Source organism: Numenius arquata, chromosome 20 (genome assembly GCF_964106895.1).
Source record: "Numenius arquata chromosome 20, bNumArq3.hap1.1, whole genome shotgun sequence".
In the NCBI taxonomy this organism is placed as follows: domain Eukaryota; kingdom Metazoa; phylum Chordata; class Aves; order Charadriiformes; family Scolopacidae; genus Numenius; species Numenius arquata.
Genome location: NC_133595.1, coordinates 5,503,711 through 5,528,196, shown reverse-complemented (window position 1 = coordinate 5,528,196; position 24,486 = coordinate 5,503,711). Strand labels below are relative to the sequence as shown.

The 24,486-nt window shown below is 52.7% G+C and overlaps 2 protein-coding genes across 5 annotated transcripts in view; one reads left to right on the top strand and one right to left on the bottom strand.

The window, feature by feature from the left end:
- The window catches only part of NOC2L (NOC2 like nucleolar associated transcriptional repressor), a 51,676-nt gene extending 46,084 nt beyond the window's left edge, over positions 1-5,592 (top strand). Inside the window, exons 18-19 of one of the 2 annotated variants that reach the window (XM_074161810.1) lie at positions 706-852; positions 2,958-5,592. In XM_074161810.1, coding sequence (XP_074017911.1) covers positions 706-852; positions 2,958-3,103 — 293 coding nt within the window. In that variant the 3' untranslated portion in view covers positions 3,104-5,592. The remainder of the gene's footprint in view (positions 1-705; positions 853-2,957) is intronic. The other variant, XM_074161811.1, reaches the window with a different exon arrangement.
- A 721-nt stretch (positions 5,593-6,313) lies between these two features.
- The window catches only part of SAMD11 (sterile alpha motif domain containing 11), a 123,983-nt gene continuing 105,810 nt past the window's right edge, over positions 6,314-24,486 (bottom strand). For all 3 annotated transcript variants that reach the window (XM_074161807.1, XM_074161806.1, XM_074161808.1), the window contains 6 exons: positions 23,501-23,616; positions 23,033-23,111; positions 22,087-22,790; positions 14,672-14,796; positions 9,922-10,032; positions 6,314-7,164 (listed from right to left, as the gene is read on the bottom strand). In XM_074161807.1, coding sequence (XP_074017908.1) covers positions 6,916-7,164; positions 9,922-10,032; positions 14,672-14,796; positions 22,087-22,790; positions 23,033-23,111; positions 23,501-23,616 — 1,384 coding nt within the window. In that variant the 3' untranslated portion in view covers positions 6,314-6,915. The remainder of the gene's footprint in view (positions 7,165-9,921; positions 10,033-14,671; positions 14,797-22,086; positions 22,791-23,032; positions 23,112-23,500; positions 23,617-24,486) is intronic.

The following is a 24,486-nucleotide window of genomic DNA, read 5'->3' as shown; positions in this document are numbered from 1 at the left end:
CCACAGGCCAAGCACCCAGAGGATCTTAATACTTGGTCCTGGCTAGCCATCTGCAGGGGGAATTTGCAGCAATATCTGTTCCTAGACCTTTATCTTGTGACTAATAGGGGGAATAAAGCTAAGAGATGTTTACAAGAATGCCCTGAACCAGAGTCTACCCCTGTTTTCAGTTGCATATAACCACGGAGGGGTGGAGGTGGGTATAACGCAGGCACTATTTCTCAGTGGAGCCAGCCCTCCTCTGCTCTCAGCTTTGTGAATTATTCCTTCTCCTTTCTCCTGTCTGTTCAGTAGGCCTGTTTCTCCTCATTGTACTCTTCTGTCTGCCTGCCTCTCCCAGCTCTCATGTCTCTCTGAGCAGGGCAGACAGGTTCATGACAGACGCTTGGGTGCTGCACCGCTGAAACTCCGTAAATACCAGGGAGCAGCAAATCCCGAGCTTTAGCAGTAAAACCCCACCGTGGGCTTCTGAGGGGGTTTCTCTGTCTCTCTGTGCCCTGGCCTTCTTGGCCTCTGAAATGAAACACATCCTTCTCTCGGCCTCCAGTCCAAAGGGACATGGCTTTTGGAGAAATATGGTAATTTTCCCCTTTAGTGTGTGCTCCTGAGGATGAGTGTTGGGATCAGGGTACTTTGCTCTTTGCATACACTGCCTGTGCGTGTGTGCACTTTCTGTTTCCATTTACATAGTAAAAATACTTGCAGGTAAAGCCAAAGCCAAGCAGGCATCAGACGACAGTTCAGAAGCAAGCAGCGAGGAGTATGGCGAGGATGATGATGATGAAGAAGAAGGAAAGTATGAAATTGAAGAAGACGAGGAAGAATTGGAAGAAGACGACAGTGATTCAGAGGGTAAGTAGCAGAGCTGGGCAACGGGGAGGGGAATTACTGACAGCACTGGTGTCTCGAAGGCTCCTTTGCATTCTGGGGGCTCCTCTACAAAGGAACTGTCTCCTCTTTTCTTGCTGTGCTGCTGTTCTGAGCTGCGGGGTGTCAGGAGGGACTTAAACACACGCTCTGGACAGGAAGACCTGGCAGTTCTGAGTTTATGCTGCGAAGAGAGCGAAAGGGTTAAGGCCTTTGCAGGCCTTGCTCTAACAAGCCACCAGTTCCCTTTCATCTCTTTTCAGGGGCCTCCTGCAGAGAGGCTCAAACAAACTCTTGAAGCACAGCCCACCCCACCGGGGTACAGAAACCTTGCTTCAAGGCTCTCCACAGGTTACACGTGCGTGGGGGTGTGGAGGGTGCGCTTCGCTTTTCATCTGAGCGGTGCCTGGGGTATGGGGTGCTGTACGGGGGTAACCCTTTAGCTGCTGCTTCCCAGCAGGGTAGGATTGGCAGGAGATCGTGTCCCAGTCCTGTGTTCACCTGGGGTTTCGGCACTGAGGCAGCGGTATTTATTCTGTTATTCTGTTTGCTGGTTGGGTACGGACACTGCTAGAACCGTTGGCTTCACTCTCTGCTTGGTCTCCATCACTTCTGCCAGTCAGTAGCTGTCAGAGCGGTGGGTGTCAGCGGGAGGTGACCAGTTCAGGGTGCTCCTGGCAGGCCAGAGCAACGGCTGTCTAAATGGCTACTCGAGAAAGCTGCCAGCCGTGCCACCAGGGCTGCGCTAGAGGCCGAGCCAGGCTTTGCCACAGCTGAGGAGGGAGTATCTTCCCCTTCCGTCCCTTGCCACGGCAGAGCCACAGCCAGCTCGAGAGCCTGCTCAGCACGCCAGCGGTGCCGCTAGCCACGGTTGGCTCGGTCTTGCCCATCTTTGCCAAGTCACTCTGCGAACCCAGCAGACGGAAGCTGGCCCTGCCAGGGGCTCTGGCCGCCGTGGTGTTCCTGCCCTGGTTTTTGTGTGCCGCTTGCTTAGGCCTTTGTGTGAGAGAGCCAAAGGCTCTGCTCCTCAGCATCCCACTGGGTGTGATGTGTGGTTGTGGGGAGCAGCCACAAAAGCTCCTGTGTGCGGGCTTTCTTTACCAGTCTGGGGAGCAGGAAGGGGGAAAGAGTCCAAGTGAGAGCAAAATCCGACTGATTTAGCATGGCAGATGGCTGTGGCTTGGCATGCACACCCAGACCTTGGCGCTGAGAATAGATGGGTATTTGATGCATGTTCTGACAATGCTGTAAAGGATAAAGAGGGAGTGCTTTCCCCTCTCTGCCTACGGGAGGACTCAGACAAGCTGAAGGAAAAGCACCCTTCCTGGGGGAGCGGGAACCCTGAGCGGAAGCTTCACCCTTCCTTCACCCCCTGATGGCAGCTTCCTTCGCTTGGGGCTGTGGGAGCTGATCCAGGGAGTGCTGACGAGGAGGAGGAGGAGGCAGCCATGGCCCACTGCAACCTGCCAGAGGCTGTGGGCATAAAACCGGAGGTAGGAACTGGTGCTGAGCAAATGTTTTGCTGGTAGAACCTAAGAAGGATGGTCTGCAGGGCCCCCTTTGGAAGTAAGGTGTTGGAAGCTCAAGCCACACGTGGAATGAGCGGAAAGGGCACTCGGAATGAGGACGTGTACAGTCCTGCACAGCCCCTGGAAACCAGTTCTCACTTGTGCCCCCAACTATTTAAATACTATTTCCAAAAGGAGAGAGCTTAGGGCTAGTTTTGCGTTTGAGAGTCTTGCGGTTACCTACGATGGCTCCTTTCTGCCACCTCTTACTGCCCAGCCCACCATCTCCAGTGAGGAAGGCTGACCTGAACTGGGAGAGCTGGGAGGGCACCTCCTGCGCCCCCCCCCCAGGTCTTATTTTGGGTTCCTGCCTCAGGCACAGCAGTGAGTTAAGTCTCTCCTCCTCTCACCCCGGAGCTGTACAGAGCACCCCGCAGCACTCTCCTACCGCTATCTGGGAGCTGCAGTGGCGCCAATAAATTAATGAGCGTCTGGGATTAATTAGCGGTGTGTTGCCTCGACTCGCCTCACGCTCGCTCCCAGTAAAGCAGGATTTACACCTCTCACTCTTTCCACCCACAGAGGAAGGCGAGGAAGGTGCTCGGGCTTCCCCAAGGACACAGAAGCAGAGGAACCGCGCTCGCGGGATGTCACGCTCCGACCTCCAGCAGCTGGCCCAAGGAGAAGAGGACATCGTGGAGGACTTGGCTTTCTCTGATGACGACTGAGCCCCCGCGGGACCACCCTCTCCAAGCTTCTCCCCAACAGAACTGCTGTGCACTGGGTCACCAGCCCCCAGCACCTGTAGCTGGGGCTCAAAGAGGTGGTAAGAGCTGGGGGGCACGGAGGGTGGGCTGCCACCCCCAGGTGCCACCAGGGACTTTCTCAGTGACACAGCAGAGATGCTACTTGGACTTTCAGACTTTTTCTACCGGTTATGTTTTTGTTAACAGTAAAATTGTTGCCACGTCAAAGCCAGTAAAACTGCTCAGCGTAGGTAATAAAAAGCCCTCATTAAAATCTGCTGCTTTAAATAGCGTAGGGTTCAGTTTCAGCTCCTGCTGGAGCCTGAGCGAGCTGACCACGGGCAAGGACAAGTCCTTTTGTCTAAGGGTCCTCGTGTCTGTTGCCCAACCACTCAAGTGGCCCCATATTTTCCTCTGGGGCCCTCCCCAAGCCCCTCCCTTCTGCCAAGACGTTGTTAGGGATTGTATAGGGTGTTTCAGAGCTTTGCATCTTCACGGCAAACGAAGCCTTTATCAGCACCATCAGGAGCAGCTCAGTCGGTTCAATCAAGCTGGATGTAAGTCTGCTAAAGAAGGTAACTTTTAAGTAAGCGCCTTAGAACACGGCGGGGAGACGGGAGGGAGGTTGTACGGGCAGAAAGGAGTAAGAAGAAGCAAAAATAACAATGTAGGAAACATCCTTTCGTGCTGTGGGGGCTGTTGGGTTTGCGCGGGATACATTTGTTTAGCAAAAACAAATGACAAAGCTGAGCCCGTGCTTTGGAACAGCCCTGCCGTTGCCCAGTGACAACATTGCCTCTTTCTAGGGCCAGTCCCAGCTGCTGGGGGTGATCACCACCGAGTTGTGTGAGGCCTGAAAACAGTAGTGGTGGTTTTTATACTGTTTTTATCACCTCAAAGCCAACCATGGCAACACCTGGGCAGCTTCTGGATGCAGCTCGTTGTGTCTCTTCCTGTAGGAGCGGAGCTTGTGGGAGGACACGGTGTAGCTCAAGGTGGGTAAAGGCAACTTGTGTTCCCCTGGGGAAATACACACAGCTTATCTCTTGAGACCACTGTTAGTTTGCAGGACTGACAGCTAGGAAACGCATTTCTTTGGAAAATAAACTGCAAACAGAGGGTATTTGCTGAGAAAAAGTTTTTGAGTATTTATTTAAGTATTGCTAGGAAAAGTTAAGTATTCTTAGGGCATATCTGACAGAATCACTCCTGAGTTAAATGCGCCTGCCGAGAGCATTGGTATTTGTTAATGCAGATTTTTTTGGGACAGAAGACACGAGGGCCAGGACTAAATATGATCTTTATCCTTCTCTGCCCCCATTCAGTAGCTGTCAGCGCTGGGGGTGGCCAAGCCACCTGCACAGACATGGTCATCTCTGCCACCTTCTCCAGGCATCCTTACTCCTGCCCACCACGGGACAAGATGCCTTTTTGAAGAAAAACATCTTAAAAGAACAATCTTTTTCCTTTTCTTTTTAAAGTTTTATTTTCGTGGAGTCAGAAGACCCACAGCCCTATTGCAGATAAACCCCCACGTGTGCTGTAGCCTGGCTGGTGGTCTCCCTCTCACCCACACGTGTAAGTGATAACTCAGGGTATGCAAAGAGGTAATTAAGCTCTTCCCATCCTACACCGAGTACTGCTCCTTTCCTGCTTCCAGACATCGTTACCGCACAGGTAATTACTGCAGTAGTACAGTGGTGTGGGGTGTTTGCTTCATTCAGACTCTGTTACGTCTTTTCGGAGCTTAGCGGCAGGAATAGGGATAGAGTGTCTTTTTTTTTCCAACTCCCCTTACCTGCCCTTCTGAGCCATGCACCCAGCTCCCTGTCATCCCATAAGGAGGAGGAGGTAACCACAGAAATCAGTAATTTGGGTTTTATTATTAACATCATCGTTATTGTAATTACTCTCATCGTTTATAGCCCACTCTGAGGAGGTGAAAGCACCTGCTGCTTCATTAGGGGTTCAGGAGGGCTCAAGACTGAGGTTCCCCACAGCTGGTGAAGCCTCATGTCTTCAGGAATTCCGTACAGGAGGCCAGGATACGACTGCAAAGATGAGAATTTTAAGGCCCTAACTGTAAGAAAAAGGTTTTAACTTACCTTTTCTTCCAAAAGAGAAAGGAGTTCCTTTTCCTCCTTTCTCCACCTTGGCTGGGGAGGTGCTGGCTGCCCTTTGGCAGCTGTGACCCCGACCCTCAGAGTGGCCAGAAATGGAGCAGCTCCGACGCTCCAGGAGCTACCAGCTCCTGGCATCCAGCCACACACATCCCACACAGGGAACGACAGGAGACGTCTGGGTAAAGCAGCCCTTCGCAAGGAGCTCAGGAAGCCAGGTACCATTTGTAAATTAAGTGTTTTTCTTTTTTATTTAAATTGATTGCTGGAAAGCATTTTTTTTATCGTGATGTGATGGATAATGACTTTTTTTTTTTTTTTTTTACAATATAAAGAAGCTAATGTACCACCAAGCTATTTTGTAAGAAAAACGGTAGCACGTGCAACGTTTAAACAAAAAAAAAACAGGGGGGGGGAGAGGGGGAAGAGAAAAAAGTACCACATGTGATTGTTGTTCACAACTGTACAAGTCACAGGAGGTCACCCCCAGGAGTTACCATCTCATTCACAGTAGTAAAAACCTCTACCCATTGTTTTTAGCCTGAATTTCCCCCCCCCGCCCCGCCCCACATCCCTCCCCCTCCTCTGGGAACGCACAGGTATCCATCCGTCTCATGGTCCACAGCAGGCCAGAATGTGCAACTACATCCACCTCTGTAACAAGGCTTTAAAAAGAACAAAAAAAACCAACCCTACGAACAAAAAAAAAAAAACACAACCCACCCCAGATGTATAAATGAGTCTGTTGTACACGTGGAGGAGGGAGGGGGCCACATCGGAGTGAGGCCTGTGACCCCTCATCCCGCCAAAGCACACACTCTTCTCCTTTTTAAAACAAAACAACTAATTTAAAAAAAACAAACACCCAAAGCTCTGCGGGGCTGGAGCACGGGCAGAGTCCGTTCTCTGTGTGTGCCGAAAGGGACAATGTGCCGGGGAAGGGGCAGCCCCGAGCCCGTGGGACAGCACTGAGCCCCCTGTGCCGTACCATCCGCACCGAAGTAAACATGGACCGGAACTTGCCTTTTTTTTTTATTATTTTTCTTTTTTTTTTTTTTGTCTTTTCTTTTTTGTCTGTCTTTGGTATTGTTTTAAAAGTTGCTAGAGATGCATAGACACCTGAATGAGGAACTGGGTACAGTTTCCAGGGAGGAGGAGATATTGGGGAAGGTGGTTGTTTCGTTTCTGATGGGTTTTTTCACTCGGGGGTGCTGAGTACCGTTGGGAGGAACGGTGCCCGATCCCCTCCCCTGCGGTTCCTGAAAGCCGTGGTTCTTTGAAGGCGAAGAAGAAGAGCGTTGGTTCCCTGTCGGCGACTCTCCACCTCGGACTGGGGAGCGAGAAGGGGCGTGAAAGGGATGGGGAATGCCGCTGACACCCTCCAGAGCCATCTCCTTTCTCTTCACTTGCGTTGTCTCAAGTACATCTTTGGAATAGTCTTCTTCCCTTTTTACAGTTTTTAAAACTACTCTGTGTGTGTTGTGTTGTGGTTGGTTTGTTGGTTGGTTGTTTTTAACAAAAAAGCAAATGCATCCAAAAAAAATTAAAACCCTCCCTTCCTCACTCCTGTGTCTCGCACGGGGGCGGGAGGCTCTCCTGGTCTCTCAAAACGCGTTACCTTCCGTTTGTTCGACTGACCCTCAGTTCCAGAAGCTGACGAGAGCTGTCCTGCAGTTAGGACGGAGGTTTCGTGGTGTCGTTGATCCCCGCGATGATGGAGGGGTTCCCGTTTTCCTGCTTTGGTGAGACGCGGCTGGCGGAGGGGAGGCCGCTGCTGAAGGGGGAGGCCACGCTGCCCGTGGAGGACGGCCGGAGATCGGCCGGGGGCAGGTCCCGCTCCGGCGGCCGTAAACCAGGAGGTTGCAGCGGGAAAGCCATGGGGAATCCTGCCATGTACAGAACTCTGCCCACTCTCTTGGCCACCTATTAGAAAAAAAAAAAATAAAGAGGAAATAAATACAGGGAAAAGGGGACGAGAATGTGCACAGACTGTCTTCAGAAACCCATAGAAGCTGCGTTTTGCTGGAGCAAGCCCAGGTTCTGTGCTCCAAAGTGAACTGCAGGTAGAAAAGGAAGGTTACATCATTTGAATGAAGAGCTGCCATTACCAATCCACAAAAAAACACTGGGGGACTTACCAGAGAAGTCCCCTGGGGACTTACCAGAAAAGACCAGGGAGGGTCTCCCCCTCTCTCCTTTTTGCTAAAGGACTCTCTCCTGCACCAGTGCTCCCAGCTCTGTAACACCCAGCACCAAAGTGCAGCTGGAGCTGCCCTAGATCGTGTCCCCTGGGCTAAAGATGTGCTGGGACTTGCCGTGCAGGCCTGTTCCCGTGTTTTGTGTCCATACGTGCTCTTTGGCCAGAAGGAGATTGATGGCCTTGCTGAGGTGTGGGCTGAAGGGAAGTGTGCAACCCCAAGCCGAACCATAAATATAAATAATAATAAATATAATAATAAATAAAAATAATCAGGTCTCACTGTCTCATCAGTGCAGAAACTTGCAGCCTGGTTACCTGGCTAGATAGGTAAGTCTGCGTGGACAACTGTGACAGTGTCCTCATCTGTCATGGCCCCCCCAGCTCATCCCCTCCATGGGTGGAACACGGAGGTAGCAGCAGGTCCTGGGTCCTCTCTGCTACACGAGGCGTTGGGAAGGCTCCTGTTGTGCTGCCTTGAGTGGGCTGAGAGATTCCTGCCACTCCTGTGACTTCATTAACGGGCACCGCCGGATGGAGAAGTTGTTAGAACCCGTCTCCTCTCCTTTCCCCACCCCAGCCCTGCCTGCCGTACAGAGGACACTAAACGTCCCCTTCTGAAGAGCAGAAATTGCTCTTGAGGGGGGCTGGGATGACAGGGTGAGGGAGAGGAAAAAAATACAAATTAAAACTGTGACTAGAGGGTGGCTGCTGTTAACTGCACAGGAAACTGTAAGCCTCCAGCCTCTCCCTTCTTCTGCGGGACCGAAGAAAACTCTCCTGGAGCAGTTCTCGCCTCCCAGCGAGGGCCAAAGGCCCCACAGCTTCCCAGCACCTCCACAGCTGGTTCACATTTAAGCTTAAACAAAAACACAGGCTTGTGTTCAAACCAGACAACTGCGGCATTATTCAGTTTGCAACATCAGGGCTTTGCTCCCTGCTCCCCGCCCCAACCGTGCCTTATTATAGAACTTTAAACACTATTGATTAAATCGAAGCAGGGTTTTTCTAATTTCAGCCCATATCTCATATTCCCCCCCCCACCGAATCCGATCTAAGAATGTCTGTGAGCTATTTGGCCTTCTCTGTTTTTTAAGAAACATAAGAGTTTTATTTCCTACCGAATTGACCCAGAGGGAACAATTGCCCACAGAACCTTTTTATTAGACCCCTCATAAACAGTGAGGGCTGTAGGGAAAGTAGTAAAGTTGGGCTTTATTGTTTTAACATAACAAATGTATAGTTTGGGGGTGAGGGATGTGACTGTGCACCCCACGGTACTGTCACAACTGTTTTGCGGGACATAATCCCCCTGGGAATGCCATGGCACAGCCTTGTCCTGATGTGCCAGAGGCTGTTTTCTGATCATTAAATGGGAAAAAAAAATAAAAAAAAAAAAAAAAAGGAGATGTTCTTCGAGATTCAAGTCCAACCAAGGTGAAATGGAGGTAACTGGAATGGAATTAGGGTGCCCATGACTAGGGAGGGAGGAGACTGGCAAAGCGATGGTAGGAAAGGAGAATTCTACAGGGAGAGACGTGGGAGACGGGTCATAAGGGGGGAGGGAAGGTGTTTTTCAAAGATGAACCACTGCTATAAGGGCACAACAGCAAACCAGTCCATTGAGGAGGAAATACTGTCCCCTGAAAGAGGGAACGTGACTAAATCAAGAGGTAAACACATTTTCTACTTCCAGGGTATCAAAATACAAGTGACTCGCACACTGGGGGGGTGGGTGTGCAGTGGGGGTGGCACGGCCCACCAGCAGGACCAGTAAGCTCTGAGTAGCTCGAGATGATAATGGTGGAGAAGGCTGTTACTGGCAGAGCAGAGAAGGGATGAGCTGGTCCATTACTCCCTGGGGAGGGAAACTCATCAACAGATGATGCTGAGACGCATTAAATGCGTTTGTGCCTCCAGCCTCACTAAAAAAGGGAACTGCCGAGAGCCAGCTCGTTAATGAGCAGCAAAAGAACTTACATCCAGTCTAGGAAAAAGAGACAACTGGTTCCCAAGATGGCTTTAGCCAGTTCTTTAGGTACTTTGGGATGACTATAGGTGCAGATGTGTTGAAACCATCTGACTTCCCTCCCTCACCTGTTTACAGCTTTCCTGCTTTCCTGGCCGGTATTTGGGTCCATTTTAGGAGTTTCCCGCTGCCTCCCCGCTACTCCCTCCCACCATTTGTCCTGAACTATTTGCTCCTGCCCCTGGGCACTGAACAGTGTCTGTGTTTTCTTCAGCAAAGAGTTACGTGACTGGCTCCAGATAAGGATACGAACACTTTGGTGGACAGATAAAGCTTTCTTAAAACCAGAATTACAAATAAATAAATAAACAATTACAATCATATAAATAAACAAACAATTATTGCTAAATAAATATTGACTTATGTTCAATAAACTAGGTCTCTTGACAGCCATATTCCAGCAAGACACAACTTTAAAACGTGCCACTTGCTACTATGTAGGAAATGTTCCTACCTGTGACCTTATCTTCAGCGCAGGTCCCAGTTTGAGCCCCATGTTGTTCAGTAAGTGCTCTTCCGTCAGGAGGGGCAGGGTCTCGCCGTCAATCGCCTGCTCTCGGAATACCTGGAAGAAACCAAGACACAGGTCCAGGCTTAGAAATGCCAGTGACATCCCTGCTGCGCTCTCCTGCCATTGCTCGGAGCCAACACGGGCGAGGAGACACGTGGGAATGTGAATTAGGGCTGGTTGGGCCAGTTTAAATAAAGCAATTTTTTTTTTCTTTTTCTTTTTTTTTAATGTTGGGATGGGGCGTGAAGTGTTTTCTTTGGGGAACATCCCCAGGTTTAGCAACCACAACAGCTGAGCAAGTGCAGCATCAGGAGTGAGCCCAGCTGAGAGCGTACGACAGCGGATTTGAGGAAGAAGAGTGCCGTGCCCAGGGGCCCTGTCCCCAACTCCAAAAAGGGCAGAAGACATAGGAGAAAAGAGAAGAATCTAAACTTTGGCAAATCCTAGGTCACTCACACTTGTGTGGATATTTGGAAAAAGTTGACCCAGTGGACTTCAAAAGGATTTGCGGTCTTCAGTGAGGCACATGCAACTGAAAAGGAGAAACTCGCTTGTTCATGCATTTCCTTCTCAAAGCTGCTAATTTATTTCCCAAACAGTCTCCAGGGCAAAATACATAAACAGATCTGTGGAGCACATTCTGCAGGTTAGAGGGATGCAGGTGCAACACTCCGTTTTGCACTCTTTATTTTGATTTTGATTTTCCCTCCTTTGCCCGCTGTATATTACAACCATCCCTAGAACACGCGAGCAGCCTGGAGAACGCGGTCCGTCGCGCTGTTTGGCAGAGAATCCCAGTGCACTGACTGGGACTGGGGAGGATGAGCCCTCCTCACCGGTCTGTTTTAGCACTGGGCCCTTTCTTTTTCCCCAGCCCTTCTAGCAACACGGACTAGTAAGTATCGCAGTGGCCCTGTACTGACTGTGGTAGCTGAGTGGTGCCACTAAGCTTGGCATCGTCCCACCGAGTCACCCACACTGGCCCTTCAGCCAGTTTCCATTAACATACAGGTCTCTTTCCTCTCTCCCAGTTAGCTGAGTGAAGCAGAACCTGGGGATGTATATATATATCTATATGTGCATATGTATCTCTATATCTCTATGAAGTGACAGCAGGGCTAGTATATTCTTATAAAATGGCAGTTTCACGTGAACACATTCTAATAGAGCCACCCACACAAAACGATACCATTTTAACACATTCCTAAGGACAGAAAAAAAAAAAAAAAAATACTTTGTTTTGCCCTATCTGTGTCAAATGACAGGGTCATGGGAGAGTTTTCCTCCTAATACATACTGTGCTGTAAAGGTTAAGGTCTGGATGCGTGGTCTTATTGCTCCATTCTTCACCCAGGGAGCGGGGATGTCCTTACACCGCTCTCCCCGGGGGGTTATTCTGGACACACAGGCTCAATACTTCAGGAGTAAACCGCCATCATTTGGTAATTTAGCCCGCAGGTTCCCCTCGGCGCCGGGAGATGTCAGGCAGATGCCTGGGTAGGTTATTTTCACTAAACCACACCTTCACTCCATGGCATTTTTTTCCTGCCTCGGTTCATACTGGACGCTCTCCCAAACAAACCGCCCGCGGGGCCTGATCCTGCTGCCCCTCCAGGCAGTGGCTGATGCGTGGCGTTGTTATTACTGGACGCTGTGACAAGGGAGGGGGGCGTTCGATTTACTCTAACGACTTCTTTTCCCGTAGCAGCCTGTAGCCCAGAGCCATCCCCTTGGAGGGTGGCAGTGGCTGTTAGAGCCAAGGCAGCTGAGCTGCTGCAAGTGGTTTTTATTGCTGGCCTCCACCAGCGGAGCTGCTCACGACTGCAGCGTGTGTTTCTGCTCTTTGACCCAGCAAAACTTACTACAGCCATTTCTTTTCCTTCCTCCGAAGCCAACGTGGCTGGGAGCCAACAGCCTCCTTTCGCTCGGCGCTAAAACCCTCCCCAAAAAGCTTTAACTTCAGAAAAGCCTCCCCCTTGGGTGTCCCACAGGTCTGGATCCGCTGCAGGGACAAAGCTGAATATTGTCAAGGGCTGACATCGGGCAGGGGCGACTTTTGTTTTTGCTGAAGTTTTCTTGTTTGTCTGAACCGTGTTTCTCAACGCGCATCCTACCCACCAAACCCTGGCTGGGTTTTCCTGGCAGGAGAATCCCGCAGCCCGGTGCCAGACCTCCCCGGCAGCTGCGGTTTTGGAGACGGGAACACAGACAGCTCTGCAGTTTAGAGCCGCGGAGCTGGGTCACCCTTGAACACTGGCATTGTCACATAGTTAAAAAAAAAAAAAAAAAAACAAAAAAAACCCAAAACGTTAAGCGTGGAACCACAGCATGTAAAAACGGGGTGCCCCTTAAGCCGGGCATCCCCCCACATAACGCACCGTGGCGAGGCCCCGGCGGGAGGCTGGTCACAGCCGCTCCCGTTATCGTAAAACATTTCGTTTGCGACGCACCGAGAAGATTTGCTGAACCTTGGTCTCAGCAAGGGATTGATTTCTCCCCCACTGGTGGACCAAGAGCTGGCACGGGAGGTGTGAATGGATGATCCTTTCTGCGAGGTGGTTGCGTTAAAGATTTCTGCACGTTTCCTACTGGCCTAATTCAGAAGCTTCCAAGCAACTCTGATCTTCATTCCCCAGCGCGGGAACGCAGACTGCAACGCCACCAGTGCAGGAGCAGACTGGTTGGAGAGGCGGGTAACTGAGAATGGGAATATCTGTGTATTTGGGGTTTAGAGCCTTTTGCTTGAGCTCTCTTCAACACATGTTGCAGCCCACATGTACTGTCCTGAACCCATCACCCATCCCCGTATCGTCCCCACTAAGCCCAGCTCCCGAACTCCTCTCTACAGTGCAGACCTGCTGCTTCTCCCTCCGGTAAACACCCACCCATCCACCATCTCTTCTTAACCCCTGCCCTTTCACAGAATCACATGGGGTTGGAAGGGACCTCCGGAGATCATCTAGTCCATCCCCCTGCCAGAGCAGGGTCACCCAGAGCAGGTTGCACAGGAACGTGTCCAGGCGGGTTTTAAATGTCTCCAGAGAAGGAGACTTCCCTCCCTCTCTCCATAATCACAAGTGACCCTTCTCTCTTCCCCCACACCCAGTCACCCTCATCCACTCCCAAGCACAACCCAAATCTCCGTCATTCCTCTTGGAAAACGTTACACGTGCTCCATCTCCATAACAAGCATTCACCTTCCTAAATTTCCTGCCTCTCACGTGCACGCACAGCTGGTTGCTCCAAAGCAGCACTGGTTTTATAGGTGGTTTTAACAAAACATGTTGTGATGGGATTAACATCACGGTTATGGGGCAAGGAAGGACAGACTTTGGATGGAAAGCACATCATCCCATCGCCTGAGCAAGAAGGGGAAGGTTGTGGGAAACCTCCAGGTTTCCGCTTCCCCGTCCCCTCTGGAGGGATGCAGAAGGATGCGCCTTTCCCCATGGCACCACACCAGCATCACCCAAAGGGAATCACCACTTTCCTCACAAGCCCAGCAGAAGCAGGGGGGCTGAGCTTCACCTTTCTCCCCATGGCTGGTGGGGGGCACAGGCTCTGGGAGAGACAGCAATGGCCAAGGTGGAGGCAGATTTTTAGAAACCAGCTTTTGGCCAGCCCGGCTGTCGGAGCACGGCTTCGCACTCCTGAGCTGTCAGTCAGGGAAGCTCCTCTCTGGAAGCAGGATGTGCGGAAGCTCGACTCCTGCTCCTCTTCCTCCCTTTCAGGACCTGTTCTCAGCCTGGGATGTCTCTCTGCTGAAAGGCCACATTGTCCTGAACTTTGGCCCTCTGCCTCTCTATCTCTGCTCCCTTCTAAGCACACTGCATCCTCCCCACAAGGCTCTCCCAGACAGCTCAGGAATCTGCGCCTTTGCAGTTGGTACGTTTTCTCAATGGGGTCATTTATAATGGACTCCAGCAGATGCGGAAGCCAAAAACACAGGGTTGGTTTTTGTATTGCACCTCACGACCTCACACCGAGCAGGCTTTATGAAGCCCCCGGTACCGATGGAGGTTTCAACTCTGCTATAACGAGCTTAAAATCACAGTCACCGTCACTCCAGAGTGTCAGCACGGAGCGTGCTTTGACACCGCAGCGCTCTGGGTGCAGCGAGAAGAGGCAGCACCTTCTGCCGGGCCGGCTGGTACCACGAGGTGCCCACCCCGACCCAGGAGACTACCTGACAGCCTGAGGGATTCGATGGAGCTGCTCCACACAAAGCTACTGCTGGGTTCAGCTCTGCGATACAGCACAAGGGCAGCTTCTAAAAGCACGAGGTGGCCAGTGAGTGACACTGTGATAAGAGTGATAAGTGACACTAAGAGCCACTAACTGTGATCAAACCTCTGACTCGGATGCTCACTCCTAACCTTACCCCTGCTCCCATCCTCTCCCTTATTGCTATCCATCTGCAAGGCCCATCACACATCTCAGGATCTTTGCTACAAGTAGCTATTTACCAATCCACTAGGAAAAAAAACCACAGAATCACAGAATCACAGAATCACAGAGGTTGGAAGGGACCTTTTAAGACCAAAAAAGCTTTAAGCCCTGCAGGGGTCCCAGATACCCCTTCTCCTGGGAGGGACAGAGCAAGTAAAAATAGGCGCAGCCGGGAGGGAGAGAACAGGGCTTTGCAGGGAGGAGGTTCCTGCCGTGATGCTCTCGAGGCTGTGAAGAGATTTACCTGAGTGTACTCGGTGCAGCCGGACAAGTTGGACACGAAGCTGCACACATCCTCCACCGTCCATTTGCTGATGTCTTCCAGCGCAGGGCTTTCCTCACCATCCAGAAAGAGACCTCCCATGGTGCCTGGATTGTTTGGAGATTGGGGGGGGGGGGAGGGGGGGGGGCGGGTAGGAAGGAGGGGAGGAGAAAGAAACATAAATCATTAAAATCCCACACGGACAACAACTAGCCTGCAATCTGAATATTTTTCTCTAGCCACACATTCATCTTTAATGACCTGTCAATTAAAGCACTGGGCAGGGTCAATTCATAGGCCTCTTCCTCCTGGAGGTCCCCAGCTTGGAAAAGGGGGCAGGGGAAGGGAAAAAATCCCAGCTAATGCATTTCATGTGTTTAATGTTCTTCAGCTGCGGGGAAGAAATGGGGGGGAGGGGAGAGAAAAGAAAAAAAAAAAAAACAACCAAAAAAAAAACCCTGGAGGAGTGTTTCTCCACACGCACCGCAAAGCGGAAAACTCTGACTGCCCTGTGGGTTTCTTTCCCCCAACCCTTCTCCTGGCTACGTGCTCCGAATGACAACGGGCCACGGCACCTCTCCCTGGTGGCCCGCTGCCTTGCCGGAGCGCCAATCGCTGGAGAGCGTCTTGCTCTTTCCAAGTGTTCATTTTTCAATCCAGCCCAGCCTGAAATATCCCCCGGATCGGTCTGTCCCCAAGGCAGCAGAATCCATCGCCCTCCCTCCGCCCCACGGCGGGGAGCCGGGCATCTCTCCTGGCCCGGCATCTGACGGGTGACGGGATGACCCCTGCCAGCCCCCGCGACGCTCTGCAGCCATCGCAGCTCAGTTCAAGCCGATATGTCAATTCTCCGCAACGCAACAGCGGTTCAGGTCCCAGCCCTGTCAGCAGAGAGGAAGGTGATGGGTTCCAAAAGGGTGGAAGATTTGCGCCTCCCCCCCGCCCCCCATCCCCAGGCCCTGCGTCGCGGTGCCTGACAGCACGGGACGTGCACGCGGGGAGAAAACGGGGCTGGAGACCGGAGGGGAGCTGGAGAGAATAAAAAATGGGGAGAGAAACGCCAGCCAGGTGACTCCTATCTACAGCTGTGTGTAAAAGGAAAAATGCAGAAACAAGTAATGAAGAAACCCAGCTCCAGAAAGCACCACTTGGGGGGTGGGAGCCAGGGGGGGAAGTCATCATTAACCTGTGGAACTCACTGCTGCATGACATCATTGAGACCAAGAGATCACGAGGACATTTATAAGGATGTGATCATCCATGTTTATGGTGGGTGGAGAAAGACTTTATGAGGGGCATAAACTGTTCTGCTTCGGGGCATGAAGCAACAAATTACCAGAAAAAATATTTCTCCCAGGGCTCTATCCTGACAAAATTATGTTTTGTTGGCTTAAGGTTTTTCCCTAAGGCATCTGATCAGCCCCAAGGACGTAACCCCTCGCTGTGACTCCTCCGCTCCGTCCACAGCGGGTCAGAGAGCACTTCTGAGAGTAACGACAAGGTAAAGTGGGACGCAACAAAATTATGATGGGGAGCAGAAACCCAGAGAAGGATGAGTGGCCAGTGCCCTGGGGAACCGAGCCAGGTCAGGGGCAAGAGGCGCAGAAAGAGCAAAGCCACCCGCCGAGTCCCCAGTAGCCAGTTGGCAAAGCCACCAGCACAGTCCAAGGTAACAGGAAAGGGACAGGATCTACAGAGGAAGTCATCATGCCAATAAGATGCTTTTAAACCAGCAGCGGTCCGCACGAGGAGCAGTCAGACGCTACGTCATCATTTCCCCTGCCTTTCCGCTCCCAACTTCCTACTTCCCTTCCCGGCCTCCCCCTCCGCGCTGCTCCTGCCGCTCACCACCAGCAGAGCCCTGGCTGTGGCCACTCGGGGTGTGAGACAGGGACCCTCCGGCTCCTGGGGAGGGAGGGAGGGACAAGCCCCTGTTCACCAACGCCCCCAGAAAATGGGGATGAATCCACGTCCCTCCTTACACACATGGGCCAGTGCCAACAGACGAGTGCCACCTCCAGTGTCGTGGGGAGAAGCAGAAGTCCTCCAAGGTCTCCTGCCCCTCCGGAGCAGGGACAAGGCTGTCCCTCTCTCTCCCCATGCCTCGGGCACATCTTTGGAGGCTCCTTGCCAGCACTGAGTACCAGCCCGGGACCCTCAGGGTGCTCACCATGGGCAACAACCAGACCTTCACTTGTGGAAGGTGTCCATGGCTGGGTTGGAACTAGATTATCTTTTAAGGTCCCTTCCAACCCAACCCATTCCATGTTTCTATGATTCCCACCCCCTTCAAATCCTCACTCTCTACCACCACCTTTCCTTCTGGCAGGCACGGGGCACCCTCCCAAGTCCCAGCCTCACAAGATGCTCCATTTGCTGCTCCCAGGAGCAACTCTGCCCATGGAGACCCTCCCCACGCTCCTCGCTCTCTTTGCACCCCTTCTTCTCCCAGCTGGAAAAAGCTTCAGATACTGGTGTGTGCCCGATACCAGCTGCAGAGAAAAGGGCCGGCTTTCCAGCGAGGTGCCTGCCAGCACGGGAGGCGGAGGCCGTTGCCAAAGGGCCAGCGAGCACCTTCCTTCCCCTCGCCACCCCCAGCGACCACAGAGACAGACAGACAGATGGACAAGAGCCCTCATTCTCATTCCTATTGCATTCCATTTTCCAGGAGACAAACTCACAGCTGCTTATGTTAAAATTTGCAAAACACTCAAATAGCTGAGGGCTTTTTTTTTCCCTGGGTGGTTTTTTTTTTTTTTTTTTTGCTGTTTTGGGGGGAGGGTTCTTCTTTCTCAGGGTGGGGGGTAATTTTCTTTCTCTTTTTTTGGAAGAGTGGCTGCAGCTTGGTAAATAAAGGAAGTGAAATTGAACTCAATTATTCCAGGCACAGTCAATGCTCGGGCGAGACACCTCCATCTGCAGCCAGAGCGAGCGTCTCTGAGGGGATCCGACTGTAACAGCCAACTGCTTTAAAATTAGGTACTTCCTTATTCCAAAAGCAAGCCAAGGATTGAATTGCAGCAACGCAGCGCTTGGGAATGAATTCTCCAGTCACCAGCCAGCCAGCCCCATCCTCAGGGTTTAACCTCAGCCTGCAGGGAGAGGCTGGCGAGTCCTCACCAGTCTCACACACACTTTTCCAGGTCCCCACCGGCGTGGGCAGAGATTTTTTTGCCCGGATGCTGCTCTCGCAGCTGGCAGGGATGAAGGGAAAGGTGTAAGGCTTCCCTCCGGTCCCTCTCCTGCACACACGCTTGCAATCCCGGCGCCGGGATCATTTGCAGGGTTACTGACATGGCCAGCAGAGCTGGGCTACCAACGGCTTCTCCTACAGAAGCCTTTCTCCTCTGTGGTTTTCTTCCCTTTGTCTCTTCATGGCCCCAGAAGAAAGGCAGGGAGAGGTCAAGGCGCACACAGATGCACACACAGAAAGCCTGCTGTGTCCGAGAGCGAGGGCAAGACAGGCTCGTCGTATGGGAACAAGAAATATTTTCCATGTACCCACACACAGAGAAATAGAATACGGCCAAAATATTTATCTCTGAGAGTTTGTTTTCCCTTCCCTTTTATACCAGGGAAACAGGGACTGACTGGTGGAAATATCCTTGGGAGGGGGAACGTAAATACCAATACTTTGGGTTCTGGCCTTTCAGCAATCTCTGTGCCACAGAACTTAGAAGCTAGAGGGTAGAAACCTACTTCCACTGAAGTTGGTGGCAAAACACCCCTGTTCCGTGCACAAAAGCCCGAAATCTCACCGTGACTGCAGAGGAGCTCAGCCCCAGTAGCCCCAAAGACTCAGTCCCCATTCTGTGTGCTCAGCACCCCTGAAGTGGGGGTTGTAAAGCCTGGTGTTCAGGTGTCCCCCTGCCATTTTGCTCCCACCTCACCTCTGTCATCGGTCTGAAGTCACCAGGAAGGACTTCTGTAGGAGGACACAGAAGCTGTAGCCCTCTGGCCTCAGTGCGTATCTAATCTGCAACTAGTACAGGACCGGCCCTCAGCACACCCCATCCAGGCACTGCCCCTTTCTGATTTTCAAGCCCCCAGAGCAGAAGGGCTCCTGTCCTTCCTCCCGTCCCTCCTCGGGAAGGTACTGCACCGTCTGCTCCATCTCCACGCTTGGCTGCCCCCACTCACCGCCGCTCTGGCAGTTGGGAGAATGATAACAAATCGGTGCCAAGTGGCTGGAGGGGACGCACCTTCTATTATAATAATGACATGTCACCGGATCCTGCCGGACTGCGAGGATGCATAAAGGGCAGCATCTATTCCCTGCCAGGCCTCCTCTGTCTCGCTCTATGATAAATGACGGTCCGAGAGACTGGTAATGGATTACAGAGCATTTCACCAGATGGGGCCCAGTGTGTAGGGACTGAAAAGAATCCATCGTCCCAGGCCAGCGTCTTGTGGACAGGTGTCCACGTAAAAGCCCTCGCCACCCATGCCGCAACCCATTTATAATTTTCCCTCCCTCCTCCTGATATCCAGCTGCTTCAGAAGAGCAGCCAAAGGCTGAATGGGTCAGGGCGAGTAACCCTTCTGGCCATGCCAGTAAGGGAAATCTCTGCTGGAAACCCAGCGGCCAGGCCATGGGGCTGTCTCTGCTGCACAGAAACCAGTGGGGTTTTGCTCCTGGCTTCACAGGAGATAGTGCAGGTGCCAACTGGGAGACCAGCGCACAAAGCAAACCCCCTTGGAAGTCAGCCCACCTATGGGTTTAATGAGTTTCGCCCCCCTTTCCCTTCCCTCCCTGTGCTGCACCCCCTCCTTCCCACACACCGGAGAGGGCTCGGGTCACGGAGCGGCACTGGAAGGCTTGCGTTAATTGCTCTCCAGACTACAGATCGATAGAAGGATTTTAGCCTCCTGCACACTCCATCCTTCACCTTTTCCAAAGGACGGGGCTGGTGCAGGGCGGTGGGAGGAGGAGGGGAGCAAGGCTGCTGAAACCTTGACGAGATGAGGTCATCCAGCAGCCGCCGGATCCCCAGAAGGCAGCTCAGGGAATCGACCCAGCTCTGGCTGCCTCATCGATATTCTTCCCAGTAGGGACAAAAAACCGCTCTCTACCTCCAAAGCTGGAGCCTCCTCTTGCTGGAAGACCAAAGGAGCTGCCTCCTGAAACTCAGGGGTTGTTTTCAGCCAGCCACTTCCCTCTTCTCCTCCCTCTGGCTCTTCCTTTCAGCCTCCCACGTTACCTGCCTTGTTTAGGTGGTTCCTTTCCAATACCAGCCTCCAGTGTAACAGCACAACATCGCGACCATCCTGGCCAGAAAAGCAATACTTGTGCAAAAAAGGGATTGCGGCAATTATCTGGCACCGGGGGAGAGGCGGGTGCAGTTCTGTCTGTCTGTCTTCAGGTGGTTCGTGTTCCCCCAGGGCCAAAAATAACACATATTTAATTGACACACATTACCCCAGCGCAGCCCACGATCCCCACAGCATTTGGATCAATATAGCCCTCAATATTTCAGCTCCTGAACTCCCAGTTCCCCTATGGATCCGCTGTGCTGTGCCAGACAAGATGCCCCATCTTCCCAAGCCCATTTCGGGTGAGACTTTTTCTGCTGTGGAGTTGTACAGTGCCCAGCACAACAGGGCAAAACTCAGTGCTGCTGTCCCGCAAACAGGCAATATGAACAGCCACGACAACACGCCAAGCTCGCCAAAAAGCCAAAGAGCCCTCAGGAAAAGACCTACAGCTCTGGAATAGGCTCCACAAATCAGAAGTGCCTGGAAACTGGGCAGTGAAACACAGCCCTGATCTTTGCCGAGGCCTCAAGACACGACTGTGATATAAATTCGAAGTGATAATAATAAATGGCCTATTACAGTAACTCGCACGTTGCTGGGGGAGGGAGGAAACCCATCTACAATCCAGGCCTCCCTGCAGAGCCTCACACAAGCGATGAGCACCACAGAGCCCTGCCTTTCCCTTTTTAATGGCCGGGAGAAAAAGGCTCCTGCGAGGAAGCCTCAGCAGCCCAAGGCAGCGGGAATATTTATCATGTTGGCCACCTGCCTGTCATAGAAAAATCGCTTCCTCCTTCCTGGTTGGAAGGCAGCTCTAATGAGCGATGGGCAGCCACGTTCACAACCGCGGCGGCTCTTTGCATAGAAAACAGGCAGCCTCAGTGCCCCACATGCCATGCCCCCCCCCCCCCGCCTTTCCCCCTCCTCCACGTGGCAGGAGCTCCTACCTCCTGCTAATTGCTCAGCCAAGTAATTAGCTGAGGCAGATTTTGGCTCCTGGCTAGGCTAGCGGGGCTGCCACCCTGCTCTGCCAACAGGAGTCCCCTGTGCAGAGCAGTTACCGGGGTCTGAAACCCCAGTTTGTACCACCAGGACTCACTGCTCCCGTCTGGCTCCAGCTGTGCCTGCCTCTGCTGCGCATCTCCATAGCTCAGTGGGGACCAGAGAGCTGGCAAGGACTTCCCTGCCTGCCTGTCCCAATCCAACAGGCACCAATCCAGCTCTTACCAGTGTCTGGGAGACTGAGAAATACACCACAGGCAGGGGAAAGAGCCCATCTCTCTCTGCCCTGGGAAAGGGGTGCAGCAGTGGTAGCTGTGACACCTCCAAGGGCACAGGCAGGCCAAAATTTGTATGTCACCGCTGGGGGCTCTTTTGACACCCCATCCCAAAGGTGCCACCTCACCCGCTACCCTGGAAATGTTCCAGATATGACACTCAGCAAGGAGGAAAACGCTGCAGCCTTAATCCTTCATTTCCAACCACGGCGATGCACAGAGGGACAACCGAGCATGTGGGAACCAGCCAGCCCTGCTCCAGCCCCACACATCCCCAGTGCCATCCACCTCTCTCCCTGTGGAACAGCTTCTGCCCATGCAGCGCAGACCCAAGCCGCCCCGGGAAGCTCTTCTTCCATCCCTTTGTCCTGCTGTATCTGGGTGTTTCTCTCCACCCCAGCCCCTCCAATCCCCACTGCTTGGAAATTCCGTGACCACAGCCCAACAGTCTTCACAGCCTTTCAGGCCACCCTTCCAGATACTTCTGGCCCTTTACTTTGTAGGGCAGCGCTTTGCAGCCATTAATAATTTTTGCTGCCTCTCCCTGAAGCCCCCTATAGTTTACTGGCATCTGTCCTGGGACATATGAAGGCCGAAGCAACTGCGAGATCCATCATTTTGCCATTTCCCTTCTCAAGTGCTTGAGACCCACTTTGTCCCTGCTGACCTTCTTTATGACCCTTGATTTGCTTCACTGCAAATAGGAGTCCTTTATACTAATTAAAAGAGGGTGCCTGGTTCCCTGCAGAGACAAAAGAACTACAACCACACTGCAGAATGAGGGGAAGAGTCCCACTTTTAGCACTCTGCAAAACACGTCACTGCTCCAGCCAGTGACCCAGTGACAGGCACGCAGGCACTCACCCGCATGGAAGTAGGGGCTCATGGTGTAAGGGAATCCGAAGGGCAGCGGCTGAGGCGGTGGGATGGAGGCCGGCGGGAGGTATTTCACCTCATTTTTGTTGATGCCTGGGCCAAGCAAATGGCTGGGGGACTCGGCGCTCGAGGAGCTGCAGGGGGCGTTTTGGCCAGCAGAGGCTTCACCCAACTCCTTGGCCCCTTCGCAGACTTTGCCCGTCTCTTTGCACTCCTTAAGCTCGGTGGCCGAGCTGCTGCTCTCAGCCTTCAGGCTCTCCGGCTTCTCGTCGCTCACGTCGGCGTCGCTCTCAGAGTCCTTCATCTCCTCGTCGTTACAGTCTGGTGCCCCGTCCCGCGCCCGGGGCTCCGCCAGCTCCTTGGCCTCGCTCAGCCCCTGCGGCTCTGCGCGGTGATGTGCCGATTTCCGACTGCCCCGCCGGGGCTGCTCCTTGGGCGGCGTGGCACTGCTGGGGACGCTGGGGTTGAGGGACAGCAGGGGGGTGTTGTTGTGCCGCAGCACCAGCATGGCGTTCCTCCGGGAGAGCTCTTCCCGCAGCGGGTGGCCCTCGGGGATGTCGTGCACGTTGCGCAGGGCCGGGTGGTCCGGGGGCAAGCCGGGATGCAGGCTCAGCGGGTCACCAGCCAGTAGCCTTTGCCTGTGGAGGTTCTCCAGCTCCTTCTGGCGGATGATCTCGGCTGACATCTCTAACCTAAATTGGGAGAGGTGGAGAGGGAATGTCAATGGGGGGCTACACAAGTCACTTGCTACCCCCCAGCCACATTGAACCAGAGCTTGAAGGACCAAAGTGCCACCTCCACACCCACACATGGTTTCCATGGGTCTCACTTGGACACCGCTCTGTCTCCTGCACACCCTGCATTAGCTGCTGCTAGGAAAGGGAAGGAAAAATCCAACCCAAACCCAGGGAGGCCACCCCTCCACATTCTTTACCTTGCCAGGTTTTGCTTTCGTAGCATCTCTTGCTGCCGTGCAAACATCTCTGCTTGTGCCGGCTGTAGGAACCCGTAACCTGGGGACAGGGAGAACAATAATACGGGGTTATTAATCTCAGCATTGACTCTTTGCTAACACAGGGCTGGCTCCCCAGAGGGCAAACTGAGCAGGAAAGGGCAACCAAGATCTGCCTTTCTGTTCTAGAGCCCATCTACTCCCTCGCTCCCCAGACAGTGCAGCCTGATGCTGAAACATGGGACCAGGGAGGCTGGTGGGGATGAAAAGAGAGAGCAGCCAAGGCGACCTGCTCCTGTCACTGCAAAACAAGGGTGAAGTAGCACAACAGCAACGGGGAAACACAGAAAATGTGTCTGGGCTGTTTGGCTAAAGGACAGTTTGTCACAGCCCGTACCTCCCCACCACCCACCTCCCCTGGCTGACCACAAGCCCTTTCTCACCACTCACCTGGTGTCTGGCACAGAGCCGACGGCACCCCAAGGAACGGAGGTCTCAAGTGGGGGCCCAGGGCAATATGGGGTGCATTCTGGGGTGAAAGCAGAGGCGGCGGGTGGGATATCTCCCTGCGGAAACCAGAAAACAAATTCATGTTGAAAACTTGGAGGCTCCATCCACAGTGCCCCAAAGGCCCAGGCTCAGGAAGAGCATCCTTTCTGCAGATGACCTGAGTTCTGTGCCAGCGGCTGTTCTGAGACAGAAAGATTCACCCACATGCAAAACTTTTAAAAGGGAGAGAAAAAAGAAAAGAAGCAGAACCAGAAGGGTTCCCATACTTCCCACCGTGACATCTTTGGTTCTGTGGCCTTTCAGCTGGGCTGTTGGCTTCCCAGGGCGAGCAAAGGCAAGGCTGAAGATGCTGCGTCTGCCTGTCCCCTTAGCAAGCTTGGCTCTCTGTCTCAACTACCTTACAACTGAAAAGGCATTCCGTATTTTGGGATTCAAATCTGGGAAGATCTGAAGGCATCGCTGGCTTGCCTTGCAAAAAAGTCACTGTCCTTGCTGGGTGATCTTTAATTCTGGAGAGAAAGGCTGTAATTGAGGCAGAGAAAGACACAGCCAGGAGAGATGGGGAGAGGGATGTGAGCAGAAAGCGCCACGGGGTCAGTGGAAAGGAGCTCGGCTGGAGAAGGGGTGGGTGATGCTGGCCCGAATGGGTAGAGCAGGTGTAAGGTGACAAGTAAGCTGGAAGTGGCAGGTTTGAGGGGTGGGGAAGAGGACAATGCCTGGAAGGCAAGGCAGGTAGCGCTTGCAGGGGGGTGGAAATAAAGAAAAAAAAAAAGGCAGGAAGGGAATAAGAGCCAAGGTCTCTTCCATTAGTCAAATCCGCCCTGGGAGCCTGCAAGCAAATCTCTGCTTTCCGGCTGCACGTCTCTTAATTCCTTTTGATGGCCACTTACAACATTATTACCTTCACCAGGGCATCTAGAGGCAAA